Source organism: Eutrigla gurnardus, assembly GCF_963514095.1.
Source record: "Eutrigla gurnardus genome assembly, chromosome: 18".
In the NCBI taxonomy this organism is placed as follows: domain Eukaryota; kingdom Metazoa; phylum Chordata; class Actinopteri; order Perciformes; family Triglidae; genus Eutrigla; species Eutrigla gurnardus.
In genome coordinates, this window is record NC_139929.1 from 4,094,147 (window position 1) to 4,113,049 (window position 18,903).

General features: G+C 45.1%; 2 protein-coding genes across 2 annotated transcripts in view; both read left to right on the forward strand.

The window, feature by feature from the left end:
• Positions 1-1,707: 1,707 nt before the first annotated feature.
• Positions 1,708-12,851, forward strand: dlec1 (DLEC1 cilia and flagella associated protein). The gene is made up of 37 exons (XM_084033413.1): positions 1,708-2,018; positions 2,109-2,249; positions 2,352-2,514; positions 2,628-2,747; positions 2,826-2,992; positions 3,145-3,368; positions 4,198-4,282; positions 4,377-4,464; positions 4,757-4,930; positions 5,020-5,156; positions 5,274-5,366; positions 5,487-5,577; positions 5,689-5,851; positions 6,124-6,316; positions 6,438-6,514; positions 6,656-6,818; positions 6,928-7,024; positions 7,129-7,259; positions 7,396-7,673; positions 7,772-7,922; positions 8,036-8,152; positions 8,393-8,502; positions 8,586-8,771; positions 8,862-8,929; positions 9,013-9,164; positions 9,242-9,357; positions 9,445-9,515; positions 9,960-10,180; positions 10,317-10,478; positions 10,555-10,677; positions 10,793-10,887; positions 11,039-11,123; positions 11,247-11,432; positions 11,524-11,676; positions 11,782-11,932; positions 12,462-12,579; positions 12,688-12,851. Exons 1-37 carry the CDS (start codon positions 1,935-1,937, stop codon positions 12,779-12,781), a joined length of 5,028 nt encoding a protein of 1,675 aa, XP_083889539.1. The 5' UTR covers positions 1,708-1,934; the 3' UTR covers positions 12,782-12,851.
• Positions 12,852-15,232: 2,381 nt separating this feature from the next.
• The window catches only part of map3k22 (mitogen-activated protein kinase kinase kinase 22), a 32,861-nt gene continuing 29,190 nt past the window's right edge, over positions 15,233-18,903 (forward strand). The window contains exon 1 of the mRNA XM_084034229.1: positions 15,233-15,612. The gene's annotated coding sequence lies outside the window, so the exon portion shown is untranslated. The remainder of the gene's footprint in view (positions 15,613-18,903) is intronic.

The following is an 18,903-nucleotide window of genomic DNA, read 5'->3' on the forward strand; positions in this document are numbered from 1 at the left end:
CGCCACTGTTTGCTCTTACTGCTTTCATTCAGCTCCCTGCCGTCGGAAACTACACCTTTGGATGGAATTCTACCAACGAGGGCTAAAAATACAACACTTGCACCGAGGTCCAATGTAAACCGTGATAAGATAATGTCAAACGGTGGCTTTGCTGTATATCCTATATAGGCATTAACTCAGTGCTGTGATTTTTATACACTCTGGCACCTCGTGTGATCTGATTCATGTAGGGTGTTGCCCTGATCTGGTACAAACTGCCATTTGTATACGTGCTCTTGCCTCTCCCCTGTGCCTTATGACTCTGCATAATGTTGGGTTTATCACCATCACACCATGTTGTGTCTGTAGGCATCATCGGTGTAAGGTCTTAACGCTGACAGCAGCTGTGTGTCAGTCCTCAGTGGCGTTCCAGCACCGTGTTGATTCAACAGAAATATGTGCTAAAGCAACGATTCAAAGCTTGGTGAGCAGGTGTTGGTTATCATGCATGCCTAGCCCATCGCTTGTGTAGACAAAAGTGCTCTTCCTGGCCGTCGGGGCGATTGTTAGAGGTTCTTTTGTTGTTGTTGCTTCACTAATATGATAGCTGGAAGGTTTAATGAAACGGTGTTTGTGCTTTCGAGGTAGGATCGAGGCTCGTTGTTATAGCGTAGTCTAAGATATGAGGGCTCAGATAGATCACGCTTTGTTTGCCTCCCTATTATCAGTGTCTGCCAGCCTGTTCTGTCCTATGAACTCTCGTGCTGGGGCAAGTCTTGTGGGGAGTTGAAAAAAGAAGCTCTGTCTGGCAAATCATGAGGCGCAACAAAGTGAGCTCAACAATCGCCTCTTTGAGAATCCCACTCGAGCACCGCGTGATCAGCACATAGTCAAGGATTTTGTTTTGGGTGTCTTTGGAATCTTTGCTCACATTTGACTTTTGGAAACGCAGTGACCTTAGTGTACTTCAAAAACATGACTTCTTAGACAGGAACTGGTCTTTTTTGCATAAGGTCACAGACAAATGCTTTGCTTGAGCTCTGCAGTGCTTTGAAAAGACTTTGCATGATGAGAAACCACCTCAGTACCTGGTTGCATTGTAGAAGGACAGCCGGATATTCTTTCTAAGAAGTAATAATTGTCTCATAAACATGTTGCATCTGGTCTCATGGTGTGTCAGGTTAAAAATACTGCAGGAAAATTAAAAAACATCCATCTTTTAAGTCAACATAGCATGTGTTTGTCAGTCTAACTTGAAAAACTTTGGATCTAAAAAGTTTAGGTTTTGTCACTTAAAGTGATGACTTGAATTAATATCAATTTATTCTAATAATTATGTGGAATATTTTATTTATTTAGTTTCAGTGGGTTTTAACAAATCAGGATTTTTTTGTTCTTTAGTTATTGTTTTTGAATATAGGCCAGAATATCCTATTTATATGTATATATATATTATATCATGTCATTTTGAAAAGGAAAAACAAAAATATTTTATATTTGCATGAAATATCACTTTAACATGATCAAAAATAGTTATGAAATATTTTTCTCTCAACACACTAATCGTTTCTATTATTCAATCAAAATGTACAAAAATAAAGGCTGTGTAATGATTAAAAAAGTGTTTATTCGTTTTACTTTTAAATAAATCTACTTCCTTCCTGGAGCGCAACAACCGCTGGGCCTTTGTCGCCATGGCAACCACATTTACACAAACGCGGCGGACAACTTACAAGAACTTAAACAACTTTTGACGCAGTATTAGCGAGCTAACTTTTGTTTATACGTTGTCTTTGTAACGTTAATGATGTATATTACGCATTGAGCTAACGCTAAATGTCTTTTTTTGTTTTGTTTTCTACGTTGACTTGTTCGCGTTCCAGAATTCTCTACACAACTAGCATGACGTTCGCTGTTTAGCAAGCTAGCACGTTTAACGTCAGTTGTGTGCCGTCATGTTTGAGGAACCAGAGCCGAGAGAAAAGTGGCTTTCGGATCCGCCGATGGACAGTCACAGACCAGCATCGGCGAAGTCACAGGTATGTACTACCTTTCTGGTAGAAAAACAGGAGTTAAATCCCCTCTTAAACATCCAGCTAAATAACGTCACGCTTCTTTCTTAACGTAAGGACATTTCTCATGTGTTGGCAAGCACTTTTAAACACCTTTACACCAAAGACATCATTGGGAAAGACACGCTGTCCAACCTCACGAAGACAAAGAGTGGAGGAAGCAGCTACCATGACAGATACGTGGAAGAGCTTCAACAGGTGACCCATTCAAACTGATGCTAAAAAAAAAACAAAAAAATGTCTGTCAATAGAAGAATACATTGATGTGGCTTTCATTTACAAACACGCACACACACACAGGCTCATTCTGAATACAACCAGCGTATAAAAGAGGCCGACATGCTGGAGAGCCATATCATTCAGGCCAGGGCTCGGGCTGCAGCCGCTGAGAGCCGGGCCTATGAGAGGATGATAGAGAAGGTGGGAGAGAAGATGGGAGAGGATCACCAGGGCCTCTTCACAGGTGTGAGACGGAAACATTACCATTTGATATCATATATTAAAAAAAACGACCTGTAACTGTCTACTGTAATTTATACCACCGGGGATGGCATTTTGATGTGTGTCTATTTTCAGTCCAATCGGCCTTTTCCTGGTGTGTGGACCAAGATCTTCTCAAAATGAACGACCTGATTTCCCCCCAGGACTACTTAACCACACAGAAACCGAAACCACGAGTGGAAGCACCAGCTCCAAGTACAATGACCTTCTTTCGGATTCATCTTAAATGTTTATTAGTTGCTTTGGCTTAATATTTAACTTATTCTTTTTTAGTATTGTCGAATCCTGCCAGACCTACCATCGCCTACACAGCGCGAGTGTCCATGGTGAGGAGAAGGACAGGAGGAGAAAAGATCATCCCAGAAACCAACGAGTCGGAGCTTAGCACGATAATTGAATACAGCTCAGATTCCCCAAAGAGCAAGAAATCTCCTCAGGAGGTGAGGAGTCACAAGCCTAGAATCTAAAATATGAATGCCTACAATTATTAAAAGCTGTTCCCCTGTTTGACCATTCTGATCTGGCAAAACCGAAGTTCCTCTGGGAAGGAGGGGATCCTTGAATACATCAGTGTGCTACAAATATGTTCCAGAGGCCCAACCGTGCCAAACCTAAACCAAAGTGGAAGGGTCAACCAAGCGCGGAGGATCGGGCAGAGGGATTGGAAAAACTTCAGAAGCTGAAAGACAGACAAACGTTCCTACGCAATCCGCGCTTTCTTCCTCCGATTGCGCAGCAGGGTGGCACGTGCCTCGTCCGGCCCAGAACCAGAGCGGGGAAGTCGGAGGATGTGAGGAAAGGGATGAAGAAGCAAAGGTACCTGGAGTGGTTGTCTTCTTTTTAACGTCAATGCTCATCTTTTTGTCACAGGGCAGGAAATTCAAAAAGGCAGGACATTGTCATAGTGGGTCACACGTGGTGATCTTATTCTTGATACTCTTCAATATCAACTTATGTAAGATATTGTGTGGTATGTGTGGTACATTCAGTTATAATATAATGTTGGAATCATACCGACAAATGATTACAAACGACGGCCAAGTTACTTCCTCATAATATTTGCAGGCAGATTGATTCTTGGAATGCATTTTGACACAGCTGTGAGACAAACATGTATAGAAGCCCCTCTAAAGGTGAAAACCACACACATCCTGTGGTGAGAGCCAAGTGTGCATAACAACAGACGGCTGACTCACACTCTTCCTGTGGACACAAACAACTATCATTTGCAGGAAATAATACATTTTTTTGACTGCTGCCATGTCAGCAAGATCTAGCATGTGTGTGTTTTTTTCTGTACATAAGCATGGATGACCTTTTACTGTCTGTGTAGAGGGACAGGATGCCAGGTTCATGTTTGTGTATATGTGCATGATTTAAATGTATGCGTAATGTGCACACACTCTGGATGACGGATGAGCATTATTGGGTCAGCAGGAAGGAAAGTCTGTTAGTGCAGCTCCAGCAAAGACAATTTCTTCTTTGGCAGATGAAGAAAGTGAAATCAGAAACGCTCACTTTGTAGTTTTCTAAAGTGAAGTTAATGCTGGACGTGGTGGCGTGTTACCTAGCTCACCACTTCCTGGGAGTCTTTATTGAGAACAGAATCCTCAAGCGGCGTGTTTGTGCTCTTCCTCCCTGAAAGCTCCTCTAATGATCCTGTCCCAGTCTTTCTCGCAAACCCTTCGGTGGTGGAGTTCAGCGACTACAGTGTGGGACACGTCTATGAGGTACCTTTCAGTCATACTATTCTATTTTTACACAGCACTACTGTTTGTCAATGAGATGATGTCATGTGCCGTTACATGCCCCGTCCTGTTCCAGACTACACTTGAGCTGAAGAACTTGACTTCTGCAAGCCGCACTGTCCGAGTCATCCCTCCTACCACTCCTTACTTCTCTATTGGCCTAGGTGAGTGCTTCCTCCTCTTCTGATTGGCTGATACATCTTCCTCATAATCTGCTCTCGTTGTGAGTCAGGAAATCATCTTCTGTGTCAAAGATCAGTGACTGTATCAAAGAGGAATTCAAATTAAGTCATACATCTATGGAATGCAATTGGTGGGTTTGGGCATTCCTGTGTTGTTGTTGCAATCCTATGAGTTAACACCAGCGCCACCTGCTGTATCAAACACTAAAGTACAAGAATATAAATATGCTGGTGCAACGTAAGAAGCGATTGACATGCAGATATCTTTTGGCAGGGAGATTCCCTGGGGAGGGTGGTGTCGTTGCCCCAGGGATGAGTTGTAAGTACACGGTGCGCTTCGCTCCAGACTCCCTGGGGGACTATGAGGACTTTGTGGTGGTGGAGACCCAGACTGAACACCTACTTGCAGTGTCCGTCGTAGCCAGAAGACCTCCTCCAATACTCACACGTGAGTCGCATTACAATCTACCAGCCTTCCGTTGTTATTGCTCACGAGTGGACTTTATTTGATATGTTTCCCCCTTATTATTTTTGCAGTACCAAGAGTTCTGAACTGTGGTTGTTGTCTGATCGGAGGGGTCAAATTTGTTGAGTTCCTGTGCCGAAATGTTGGTCAAAGCAGCGGGAGCTTTTGCATCATCCCCAAGAACCAATGGCCGGCCTCGAACCTCAGGGTAAGAATCTATCTCACACACGATTTTTTTAACTCGTAGATCAAATATTTAAGTTTGTTTTTATTGTAAAAAAAAACACGTATCCGTCATGTCATCTGCTTCACTTTGTCCACACAGTCTGTGGCAAGAACGTACTTTTCTGAGCAGCCACCGTTTGCAGTCAGCCCATCTTTTTTTATGCTTCAGCCAGAAGAGGCCACTGTAGTGGAGGTGAGTGTGTGATGGATGTTGCTGTGTTATTTGACTGTAGTGAAACCACAGTTGGTTCAGTCCTATACATACTCTGTGTGCTTCATGTGTGTGTGTGTGTGTGTGTGTGTGTGTTTGCAGGTGGCGTTCTTCCCCACCACCGCTGAGAAGAGCTGTAAGGCGTTCACTGTTGTGTGCGACAACTGCCAGGTTAAAGACATTTCCATTGAAGGTGAATCAATTCACTGATCAGAAAACCAGTCTATAAAAAAAACACGATTCATTGTCAGGTGTACTTATTTGGACGTTGACCCCTCAGTCTCTTTAATGTGTGAGTTTCCAGGTGAGGGCCAGCTGATTGCACTTGAGCTGGTGTCTGTCTCTGGGATGAAGGGGCTTCCTGTGGCGGGAGAGCTGCATGACCTCACAGCAGAGCACTTTGTCCGTTTCAGCCCATGTAACCCTCAGTCTGTGGAGCAGAAAAAAGTCATCATTAGGAACAACGTGTAAGCCACACACCCTCATATATCATCACAGGACAGTGAGTAAGAAGTCCACTATTTAATTGGAGCTCTGGGATTCGAGTCACTAGTGTTGGCAGCATTTACATAGCTGAAGTCCCGACGAGTAAGAAACTAAATACCAATTAACTACAAGACCCAGGGCTGTTGCTCCGTCAGTGAACCAGCGCAGCGTCACAAGGAGAAGAAGATTCCCCTCGGGAATCATTAAATATAACATTACCTCTCTCTTGTCTGTTCTCTCTCTGGGGCTGAAGACACTTGGAGCTGCCTTTCCACTGGCAGATCATGAAGCCAAACCTGCACCCTCTCCTTCCAGGGGAAACCCCAGAACCCTCCCATATCCAGTTCCACCTGGCCTCAGATGATGTGTTCCTTGTTAGCCCCCTAACAGGAGTCCTGCCCCCCTTCCAGGAACAAGAATTTCTGTTCACCTTCTGTCCCAAAGAGGTACATACGACTCTAAATAAATAGGAAACAGTGCTTTACTTATACTGTATTTCTTTAGGTTATGAATATCCTGTTTAGTAGTTTAAAGCTGATATTCATGTCATGCTTGTGTTTGCTTTAGCTGAAGGACTACCACAGTGTCTGTCACTTAGTCCTGAGGGATGTCCCCCAGCTGCCACCAGAGCCCAGTGACAACAGGTAAAGACTTTGAATCCACAGCATCAGAAGTGTATGTAAAAATATTAATAATAGTTCATCACACACAAAGAACTGTGACATCACTTTGTAACTTAAGCATACTTTTCAAGTGTTGCATGGTGTGTGTTTGTGGAAATCTAGTGTCCTTCAGTCCGTGCGCACTGGCACCAACGTAGGCGATGTCATCGTCATGGAGATAGAGGTCATGGGTTCATCAGAGCCATATCAGGTCCTACTGGAGCCCTATGCTGTTGTCATCCCTGGGGAGGTTTTTATTTGCACAACCACCCGCAGGCACTTCAAGGTAATCCAACTCACTTTTCCCCTCATGTTAACCCTCAACACATATTCGATATTTACCTTATTATTTGTGCCGCAATTACAGTTGTTCTTGTTGTTTCTGTGTGTATTAGATGTGGAACCAGAGCAAAACATTCATCTACTTCCAGTGGGAGAGAATGAGCAGCAGCAGCACCGTAATAGAAGTAGAGCCATCTACTGGTAGAATAGGTGTGTCACAGCTTACACATGTGGGTTCATTCTGATCTGTAAACAGCACTTCATATGGATGATCTATTCGTCGTTGCTGATTGGTTTTCCCTCTGTGGGCCTAGAGGAAAACGAGTGCTTTGATTTGGACCTGGTTCTGAGTGGAAGGAAACCTGAGAGGGTTGTGACCAGTCTGCTTTGCCACATAGAGAACAACCACCAGCCCGTCACTTTGCCTGTGGAAGTCTCTTTTAAGGTAAGAACGGATCTTAACATAATCACAAAGCTACTAACTACTATTCCACATTAGTGGTTTGTCGCTGTAATATTCTTTAAGTATAGTTTATCTGTGAGCTGTGGCCTCCTTATTCTATTTTTTTTATTTTGGATAGGGTCCCATAGTGACCCTCGGTGCACCCAGTGTGGACTTTGGGCTTGTGAAGCTCGGGGAGCAGACACAGACCACGGTGCTCCTCACCAACATCACCCAGCTAGAGGCCTCCTGGGTCCTGAAGGAGAAGAGTAATAATCAGGACCTAATCTCAGTGGAGCCAAGCAGAGGTGTGCTGCCCCCCTTGGCCTCCTGCAGTGTGGTTGTTCTATTTAGTCCCCGTTCCTGCCAGCGATGTGAGACAGAGCTGGAGTTGACAGTGGAGAATGGAACAGGCTGGTAAGGATGCTCGGGGAACAGCCTTGACAACAGTGATGATGTTACTCAGCGTGCTGCCGTGTTGATAACAAGCAACACTCCCTGTGCGTTCCTCGCAGTCACCTGTCGGTGCGAGCAGATGTGCAGTCTCCTCGGGTTTGTCTGCTGAACTGTGAGCTGCTGCTCTCCGAACTCTTCATGGGAGTTCCTGCCAAGGCAAACGTCACCCTCTTCAACCAGACCCTGCTGCCTTCACGTTTCAGCTGGATGGTACGCTGACTAATGTATGATTAATGTATGAAAGCTGCATCAAAGAAGGAGTATTTCTTTTAGAATAAAAAACGATGTTCTTTATGACAGTTCATATCTATTTTCTCCACCAGGCTCAGCTCCAGGGTAAACAGGCTGAACTGTGTAGAGCCAGTTTCGAGCCCTCTTCTGGCACTCTGGGACCCAACGCCGGTTTGGAGATCACAGTTACCTTTGTCTCTCACACAGATGTAAGTGCCAACGTTATTAAAGTCCCAGTGAAACTGACCTTAGATCAGCTTTAGCTTCATCACTCCCCAGTGAAACGGAATATATGAGCTGACCGGTTAACGGATGAAAGGGGGATTTAAATCAAATGTTTAACAGACCAGAAGATCGTGATCTTCTGGACTTAATTACACTACTTGTACGATACTGTGATGCCAGCAGCTATTAGAGAATTTTCCTTTAATATTTGTCCGTCTGTCCAGCTGGAGCTGACTGAGGTGGCTGCCCTCTGTGAGGTCCAGGGGATGAACTCCCCTCTTGTTGTTGGCATTGTTGCTTCCAAAACCAGGAAGCTCAGCGTGTCCTACATCTGGTAATTATCTAACCACACAGCAGCTGAACTTACTGCATAGAACAAGTACTCGGGAAGTCACGGCCGCTCTGGTTTGCTCTCAGTCCCCCCCTAGATGACGAGAGCCTCTCAACGCTGTTGCTTGACTTTGGAGATGACGTCATTTTGAGCAGAGCTGTTACTAAGCAGGTGTTGATAACCAATCAAACCGCTATCCCTGCCCACTTCCATATAGAGGCAGAGTATTTCACCTGCCATGCCTCAAAGGCAGACATCCAGTCAGAGAAAAGGTAAGAGAGCTACCTCGCCGACGTGAATAATGGATCAAAGAGCGACTTTGCTGTTCTGCAGATGTGACACGGGCTGCATTTTAATCGCAGATTCACGCATGTCAAGGAGCCACTTCACTCTGTTCAAGATCAGAAAATAAAAGAAAAGGCGCACAAGGGTACGAGTTAACTTTCCATCTGTGTACACGGTAGACACTTTGATAATCGGGCACCTGCTCACACTTCCTGTGTCTGTCTGCAGAGTTTGTGAGCAGCCTGCTGGCTCATGGAAAAGGTGCAGCTTTCTTTGTCCTCCCAGACGCTGGGATGCTGGGACCCTTCCAGACCCAGACTGTGGATGTCACTGCCTACACCGACATGTGGGGGGAATACAGAGATCACCTCATATGCAAAGTATGCTGCGATACAATGGGACGTAACAGACATTTCAGGATTCGTTAATGAATCATTTCGATGTCTTCCTCCTGCAGGTGGGGGACCTTAAGCCAACGCTCATCCCCATGCAGATGACCGTGACAGGCTGCCCACTCTACTTCCAAATGACAGGCCCGCGTCCAGATAACCAGAACCAGGGACCGGTCACACGGTCTGCCCCGCTGTCCATTTCTCCACTAAATATTCACTAATGGTGGCATTGTACCTCTCGGTTTGACATTCCCGTTTGCATCATTAGGTTCGGCACTCACGTGTCCGGAGGTGACACCGCGTCTCGTTCTCTCCGCATCAACAATCCCACCATGTTGGGTAAGTGAGATCAGAAATGACCTCCTGGCCTGGAGGGGCGATTATCGCAGCCTCACGCTTCCCGTCTGTTGGAGTCGCAGCGAGGACAGGAACGGGGTAGAGAAATGTGTTCCAAAGGCTGATTCTCATGTTCTTTTTAAGCGTTTAGATAAAGCATTTGGATATTTGCTTGTTTGCTGAAGTGCAGGTTGGGTTTTTGACATAATTTTCATTACTATTGTCTATTTTATTGGTCCTCTTTCAGGTGCATTAATTATATTATGACTTTTATTTATTTATTGTTAAATTATGTATGTGTTGCATTTTAATTTAGTGGCTAGACGGATACCCGAGCCACACTAATGTCCTCTTGGAATATACAGTTTTCATATGTCTTCTGTGATCTTTAGTTTCCCTTCTTTGGATGAAAACATGCGTCTGATCTAAATCTCTGTTTGCCGCCAGATATTCGTATGGACTGGAAAACCTATAACGTCGATCAGAATGACCGTAAGCTGGTGGATGTTGTGGTGGTGTATGGAAACGCCTTTCCGGTTAAAGACGCCGATGGCAATGAGCTGTTGAGTGGAGCGTTAAGGATTTCTGGTGGGACTGTTCAAACAGCCTGGGAAAGCAATAAAACCCCAGACTCTGAGGAAACCAGCTCCTCCCTCCATAGCATCATTGTGAGTACATTCTTACATCGCAACACGGATACACAAACATAAACTTTTATGACTTTGCCGCTGGGAAATTCTTATGGCTACAGCGAGTGGAGCCGCATTTCATTGGCTCAAGACAATTTAATCCTATTGATTTCAGAGCGGGGAAGAAAGGGAGGAATATGTATCCGAGGATGACAACGAGAAAGAGCAAACCTGTCTTTACCCATCGCCTGCAGAGACAAAACTCATCTCCGTCCACATCAGGCCTCATGTGGGCAACCTCTCGGATTACCCATACTGCATCACACCCCAGCAAATAGTATGTTTTAGCTCCATACATCCATTTTACCCCTTTGTTTTTCGCTGCAGTTTATTTTACTACTGTTTATCTCAAGGTGATTCCAGCGAAAGGCAGTGGCACCATCCACATATCTTTCACTCCTTTGACTCTCTCCGAGTCAGACTGTGAGACCAGATGTGTGGGCCTGGCTCTGGGCTTCATGAGTCTAGACTCTGAGGTAACATGCACACTAAACAGTGTCTTTTTAATTTTAAAATCTGGGGAAAAAGGCAAACAGTGGATGACGCTGACGCAGCCTAAATCCCCCTCATAATTACGCTGTTTGTTTACAGATGGCTGCCTGTGTCCCGGGGAAAGTTGGAAGAGCTCAGGGTTTGGATTTGGAGCCTGTCAGAGTGGATCTACTAGCAACCGTCAAGCCTGCAGTGTAAGCAATTACAATCATGCTAAGTCCCCCCCCCCGAATCCCCTGTGAATCCCAAATCTATTTACGTTTCCCAAATTAAAATTAGCTGAGGTTAGGCGAGAGGTGGTCTGATTAAATTACATATCGTCCTCTTGGCTCCGCGTTGCTGCAGACTGTCGGTGCAGATGGAGGAGGACGAGGGGCTGCTGGAGTTTCATGCCTCGGCCGGTGATTTACTGAGGGCAGAGTCGGAGGAGGTCGGTCTGAGGATTCCACAACACTAATCAAATGCACGCATGAGGTATTGATCCCGAGGGCGTACAGTATTTCTGAACAGTCAGGCTCAGACGTTGCTTTCCTTGTGGTTTTGCTTTGTTCAGGAATGTGAGATCACACAGGCCCTAAAGCTGAAGAACGACTCAGAAATGCCCCTAGACTTCCGACTGGAGATTCAGCCTCCATTCGTAGTGCTCAAGCCGCAGCCTGGAGGCCGGACCAGCACCTCCAGCGATCTGCCTACTGGTGATAGCCAGTCTCTGGTGCTGAACCCACAACACAGCATGCAGGTGAGACAAGGAGATGACTATACAGTCTGTAACAGTAGCAGAGAGATGCTCTTCTAAAGGATGCTCTGTTCTCTTTTTATTTGAACGACAGGTGAAGGTGGCCTTCCGCTGCTCCCTGTCCCTTCTGGACCACGCAGACCAGGCAGATGAGGAAGGGGTGACGCTGATCCATCTTGACAAAGGGGGAAAGAAGCTGAGGTTCCAGCAAAACCTCCTGATTCACTACAGCAACAACAGGCTCCAGGTCAGGAACTCACACATGTGTAAAAGGGGGAAGAATTATATCAAATTAGATAATCATTTTTATCTAATTGACCCGGCTATGTTAATTTCTCTCTGCTCTTTGCAGACGGTGCCTCTCTGTGCCCATTTGGATCTGACTACAATGCGTCTGTCGAGTGACAGCATCGACTTCGGGTTCTGCTGTGTGGGGCAGACACAGATAGCAGAAGTCATCCTCCACAGACAGGGAGCCGACACTTATTGGAAATCAGTTATAGGTAACTATTCAGAGTCAGGAACCTGCACGAAGTCAATTCTTACTCGCCCCTATACAGATTCTTGGGTTATTAGTAGTTATCAATAACAACAAAGACCAAAGATGACCAAATCATTGATACAGCTCTGAACAGAGATGAGAAGGAAGCAAGATGACTAACTCCTTAGCCATCATCGGCACCGGAAAAAAAAATCCACTAGCCAGAAATAGCATTTTACTTGCCCCGGGCTAGCAGGCAAGCCTTATTGTTGTTGGGTGTGTGACTGATCTTCCTTATTAAAACCAGTTTCTAGCTTTTCCATAGTGAGTTTAATGAGTTCAACTTCAAACAATCACCTTTTGTTTTCCTGTAATAATTATATTATTAGTGATTATTAAATTACGTCCAATTATTTCAATTACAAACACAAAGAGCTTTTGGAACAAAGAAGGGTTTCTGTGATTGACTTGCGTATTTTCACTCTTTGTGTGCGTGTGTGTGTGTGTGTGTCTGTGTGTGTGTATATATATATATATATATATATATGTAGAGTCAGGTGAAGGACACTCCCATGTGTTCAGAGTGACACCAGACTTTGGGCTTCTCAAGCCAAAGGAGCTCCACGTCAGCAGCTGCAGCCACTGTCTCCAGATCAGCTTCACTCCCAGGTAACACACCACAGACCACCAGAACACTGTCTGCACAGGGATTATGATGTAAGCTTCTGTGACGGGAACAGACCTGCTCACGTTTCACATGTTTGTTATCTGTTCTAGTGAGGCCAGAGAGTTCAGGGCCGTGCTGGGGATCCAGTCTCCTTTGGTGAAGACCCCCGTCTCCGTGCAGCTCCGGGGGAACGGGATCCTTTGATGAAGAGTACAGGTCCAACTAGATTTCCTCATGACATCACACTCACACAGTGAGGGGGTTTGTAAGACCCCAACGTGAGAATGTGAATAAATATTTAGAACAACTTGAATAACAGTCACTCACTCCCTGTGCGTTTACATACTATTTAAGGATGCAGCTAAATGCAGTTAAACAACGTGAGTTCATACACATGATATTTTACATAGAGGTATTACCACTTAAGCAGCATAAACTGAGGGGCATGGGAGTATAAAGGCTGTCAAAAGTCTTCATTTTAGTCTTCTTCTACAAATCAGGAATTCAAAGGCAGCAGCAGCGGCTCCCACTCAAATCCCAGTAGACAGGGACACCATGTGATTTACCCTGGAGACCATTTTCAGAACAGGAAAACCACAGGAGATTAATATCGGGGAAGCCAGAGTTTTATCAAATGAACCTTTCACAAATCACCACAAATATCCACCCATTCTCAATCAGATATAACTTCAACAATCGCCTCGTGTTGGTCTCTAGGGGTTCTCCGCAGGAAACCCATCATTTACAGGAAAGTGTGATCTATAAAAGAATCCCCAGTATTTTTAGGTTTTCCTGTGTTCACCTGACCGCCAAAGGCCTGATTGATTTCCAGCAAGTCGATATCGGCTCCAGTTCACCCTGCGGGGAAATAGATTTCTCCAGAAGACGTTTTTAGCTAAGATGAAAAAAAAAAAGAAGAGGCACAAGGATAAACACGAGTATGCTCGGATGATAAAGGCTGGCACCTGTAAAAGGGGAACTCCCAACCCAAAAACCTCTGGGATTGGCAGTGAAAATAACTAAACCGTCTGCAGCCCTCACCTGGCTGGAGTTCACTGTGACAGAATGCATGTTACAGTATGGAAAATCATTTTGATTGCTTTTCATAAAACCTCCAGGGGAGCCCCAAAGTTAATAAAGTTATGCTGCAAAAAACCACAAGAAACACACACACGGACGCCTGTCTTTGTTACACGGCTTGCCTGTGGTGTTCATCTACAGCACAGTTCAGCGGTACAGACGTCGACAAGCGCTGCGAGTCCTCAGAGAGATGCAAATGTCCAATTGATATTCATTGCACTCTGGCAGTCTTACAAGGGCATGTCTGATCACAGTAAAACAGCGCTGTGTGGAACGAATGTGAAGAGAGCGATGCTGGGGACAAGGTCAGCGGAGCATTTGTTATTCTGATTGTCTGGTCTAATACGCCAAAAAAAGAAGAGAGGGGACGTTTTTGTCCCCATGATAATTTATTTTTGGGGCTCTTTTTCGAGCTCGCAATGCAACGGTTCAGCAGTCTGACAAGAGAGCTGCTGAGATGAGTTGCTATACTCGGCTGCATGGTTTCATCGTCACTGCTCGTTCATCTGGAGCTCAGGCTGATTGAACACAACACGCTGTCCACGCTGCCAGAAATATAAATGACTGGGCGCTCGGTCCAGATGTTACAGATGTTTACAGCTGCAGGTTTCCTACTTGTGGGCAAAGCTCAAGTTTTTCCAGTGTATCCCACAGACGCAGTAAAGGGAGGACGTTTTAGTTCATGGTGACCACATTGAGTCATAGTGCACCATTTATTTTTTTTACTTAAACCGTGCCTGTGACCCAGAGGAGCAGTCTGGAGTCCTGAGAAAGTTCCTCCGCACAAGGCCGACACATGTGTGCTCATCAGGTGAAAGCCAACATCTGGAAACGCTGCTGCCATCTCTGTACTCAGCAGCTGATTGGTTGTGACATCTGCCTGAATCCTGAGGAGTGGCATGTATGCATTCCAGTCTAAGGAAGGATCAACATACATTATGTACCTAAAGTTTATTTTCACAGTTGGCAAAACTGCATCCAAAACCATGCACCTTTACTTATTTTCTCTTGCAATGTGGCTTTCCTTAAGCCGCTGTATATATTAATAATAATGTATTATTATTATTGTTGTTGTTGTTAATAATAATACAAATAATATAATATAATTATTCATATTTGGTATATACATAATAATAATGTATTATTGCTATTGGAATTGTTGTTATTATTATTTAATTAATTAATATATATATATATATGTATGTATATATATATGTATGTATATATATATATTATTTAAAATGAAAAATATAATAATAAAATTATATAAATATAAAAAAAATATTAATAGTAAAAATTATGGCTATTTTTCATTCTTTCCTCTGAAGTTATCCTACTTGTTCTATAGTCATATCAGAGCATTCTGGGTTTTCCCTGTAAATGTTATAGAATCTATAAAAAACAAGCAACAGATTTGTGTTGCTTGGTGTTGCACTTGCTCCGGGTGTCCACGAGGTGGCGGTGCTCCCTGCGCTTTGAGCGCCGCTGCCTTGGAAACGCACCACCGGAGGAGCGTCACCACTTCCTGGAGCTCACGTTGTTGCTGACATCAGAGGCGCAGCTCCAGGGGAAAAACTCGGCTCCTCTCTAGTGTGTGGAGACGAGCAAAGAGCAGAGAGGGGAGAGACGGAACACAAACTTTCCTCCGGACCTCATCGGCCGCTGCACTTCATCCCTCCGCCTCAACTCTGGACCGTGCACCGGGGAGAACACGGGATCTCTGTGCCGGAACACAGCTTCTATTTGTAATTCTTCAGCACTGAGCGCAGTTTCCGGATATCAAGCCCACTGTGTGTGTTGTTTTTTCGGAGGAGGGGAGAGAAGATTCGCTCCGCATCTGTTGGGATTTTTCCGCTCCGCCTGACGTTCATCGCTGATAACTTCTTCGCTCGCTAATTGGTTCACCTTCATAGATCCCGCGGCCACGACTACAGCGTGGAGACACCGACAGCCAGGTAGGAGTCCCGTCTGGAGGAGCGCTCCCGTCCGCTTAGTGAGATCACCGCTTTTACACTGTTATTTCCTGTTTATAGCATGTTTTAAACAGCAGCATCGATGCAGAGCTGCAGCTCTTATTGACTACATGTAGTTTCTAATAACACACAAACATGCAGAATGTTTATTGGTGGCAAACTTAATGAATAAGACTTCTTGCAAGTGGGAAAAACATGGATTTTTACTGCAAGTACATTTTGATTTTAATAATGGGGGGGGATTTTAATTTGATTATGAGTAACAATCTCCACTGCTTCACTTCGTAAAAACATAAATTGCATGTCTGGAAATCCTTAGACAGACTCATTCACGTGTTCCACAGTCCTCCAGACCGCTGTAATCCACATTGGTCGGTTAAACCTGTGTTTTTCCTTCAAAAGGAAAATCCCCCCCCCCCCCCAAACTGTCTATTTGGTTCTCGCCCATTTTCCATCCCAGCACTTCCAGAGTCTTTAGAGTCCAAGTGACAAGGATCCACATAGTCCTCCTAGACGGTCCTGCAAATTAGGTTTTAATGAGGCCATCGTGTTCATCACAATCTAACCAGATATGAAGTGCACTCGCAGGAGTCTGAACAGCCGACTGACGGAGGAGTTTATCAGCATGTTGAAGACACGTTAAAGTGAGAGCCACCCACTAGATATTAGATGGTCGCCTCGAACAAAGCCGGACTGGATCCCGGATGTTCGTGTTGTGACGTGGGTCACGTGCGGGTTTTCGCCTCACGCGGGCCAGATGTGTCTCTGCAGAGAAAGTTCGTCCATCGACTCTCTCAGGAGAGTCCCTAATCGTGTGACGTCATGCCATCCATATGCCAAATTGACAGAAGCCTGAGCGCTTGCCAGACGCCCGCGGAGCAGAGAGAGAGAGAGGGGGCCTGGGGGTGAAAGGTCACCCCCGTGACTCATGTGTGTAAGCGGCCTGATTATCTTCCCATGAAGGGCTTGTTTTGAACGTTGCCTGGTGACGCCAGGAAAGCAAAACAGTGAGGTTGTCATTAAGCGTCATGCCTTCTTAACAAGCCTGACGCTGGGTCATTAGATAGTGTATTACCGCGTTGGAGGCGGCCAGACAGCAGACGTGTTGTGTTCAATGAACAGTAGCGTTGGAAAGCAGTCCTCCCATTGTTTGTTGCCTTAAAGAAAATCATGCAAATAGCAGGTGAGGAAAGCTATTGCATTATGGTAAAAGAAGCAGCCTCTACTTTAACCCCATATGTTTTTGCAGCAATTGTGAATCCCTAACCTCATGGATGAGCATACTGAATAGTATAATACCTTTAAATGCAGATCACCTGCTTCACAAACTGATTGATTGACTTCAGTAAGTTGACCAGAATGAATTCTCTGGACAACATAAATAAAGATCCACACGTGCAACAACCCAGCTCCCAAGTCCAGGGAGTCCTCGGTCTCCGCCCCTGCAGACCTCTCAGATAACATTGTGTTGAGGCACGGAGCCAGAGACGTAATGGAAGATGTTTGGTACCGACTCTCTTCCTGAAGCCGCCAGTGTGACGAAGCGGATCCAGAAAAGACAAAGACGATCGCCATATCTGGCACATAAACCAATCAATCGTCCACGTAGAGATAAACCCTCGAGTAAAAGTCACACAACCTCCGAATCGAGCAGCTCGGCCGAGTCAAACTATCTGTGCATTGACTTGAAGATCACACTTTTCCAGAGTGTAACAAACACAAAGCTCGTTGGCGCTAAAGAAAGACCGACTCTGCACAAAAGCAGGTTTCGGCACACCCAAGAAGACTTAAAGCACAAACTGCTGAGCGTGCTGTTTCTGTGTGGGAAGACTGAATTAAGAGTGTTGCTGTGAAATTCAAGGGTTAGTAACTGTTATGAATGATAAGAGTCTACAGAAGCAGAGAGCGAAGGGGGTCTAAGGGTCTTTCCGAGTCAGTCTAGGTCGCCTTTGTTTATCGGTGAGGTCCAGCCACCCCCCTTCCAGAAACCAGGAGGAAGTTGTCCTGATTGAGCTTTGTCTGCCCGGCTTGTCTGACCGTAAGGACAAAGCCATCAGCAGCAGAGACTGCAAGGACGGCTGGATAGACACAACAACTGCCAGACTGGACTCGTGCAACGACACAGAGGGCAAACTTTAGCGTAAAAACGTCATTCTTCATGTCTTCGAGCGACGTGAAATGAAATCCACAAACCAAATTGCTTTTTTTGGATATCTGTTCTTTCACTGTCACGTTCGCTCAGACTCTTCCCGAGACGCTCCTCTTCTTCTTTCGGTGGCAAATACTTTTCCTTCCTCTTTCCTTCCCACCGCAGCCGCTTTGACATTCCGTCTCGTGAAACGGGTTCAAGTCTACGACGAGCCGTCTCCGCATGGCTGCGTTTGGGTGGAGAAACACAATGAATGAATGTGCTTGTAATAGCATGTCACCGCATAATGGAAAAGACAGCTTACTTTACAGATTCGATTCCTCTCCGGAGAGGGGGGGGGGGGTGGATACGGATTCTGGTGATCCAGGGAGTGGATAATATACTGTAGACCGGCAGGAGGATCACGCCTTCATTAAGCTATTTTTAGCCAGTGTTGTGGTGGTTGATGATGATGGCAGACAGATCTACTTATCTCTGATAGCTAATAGAGCCGTCACTTTCCTCTTACAGCTGATTGGTATTAGTGGATTGAGTTAACATAGATATTCCCATCGGGCTGTCGTTATACCGGCTTCTCATATGGCTATCATTGTCGAAAAGGTTCAAAAACATCACCGGTTCCACGTCTTCAAACGTGAGGATGGAAACTAAAAAGAAGCAAGAAGAAATTGGCAATTTTATGGACGAAGTGTTTAATAAGGGGCTTTTGTTTTAGTTGCATGTTTTTCTCCAAAACCCCCTTTTAAAGACTCCACAAAACATCACTAATAGTCCACAGCCTCTGTGAGAGGGTGCTGGCTAAACGCTGGCATGCAACCACGCTCACGATGCCAACAGATACTGTTTCACAAAGCACTGCATGGCAGTATCTATATTTATACGTAATTGATTGAGTCTGGAGATGTGCACTTACTCTGCGGTTTGCAGTCGCACCCATAGGTGGGACTCACCTATTTATTCAACGGCACACGCCCTAATTAGCTTCAGGCCTCCGCACCTGAGGAGGATCCATAAAAGTAGAGCCGACGCTGACGGGAGTGCCATTGGTGTCGGACGAGTACACATTTAGTAGCATTCATCCTCTGAGGGTCATGAATAAATTTCATGGCAATCCAATCAAGATG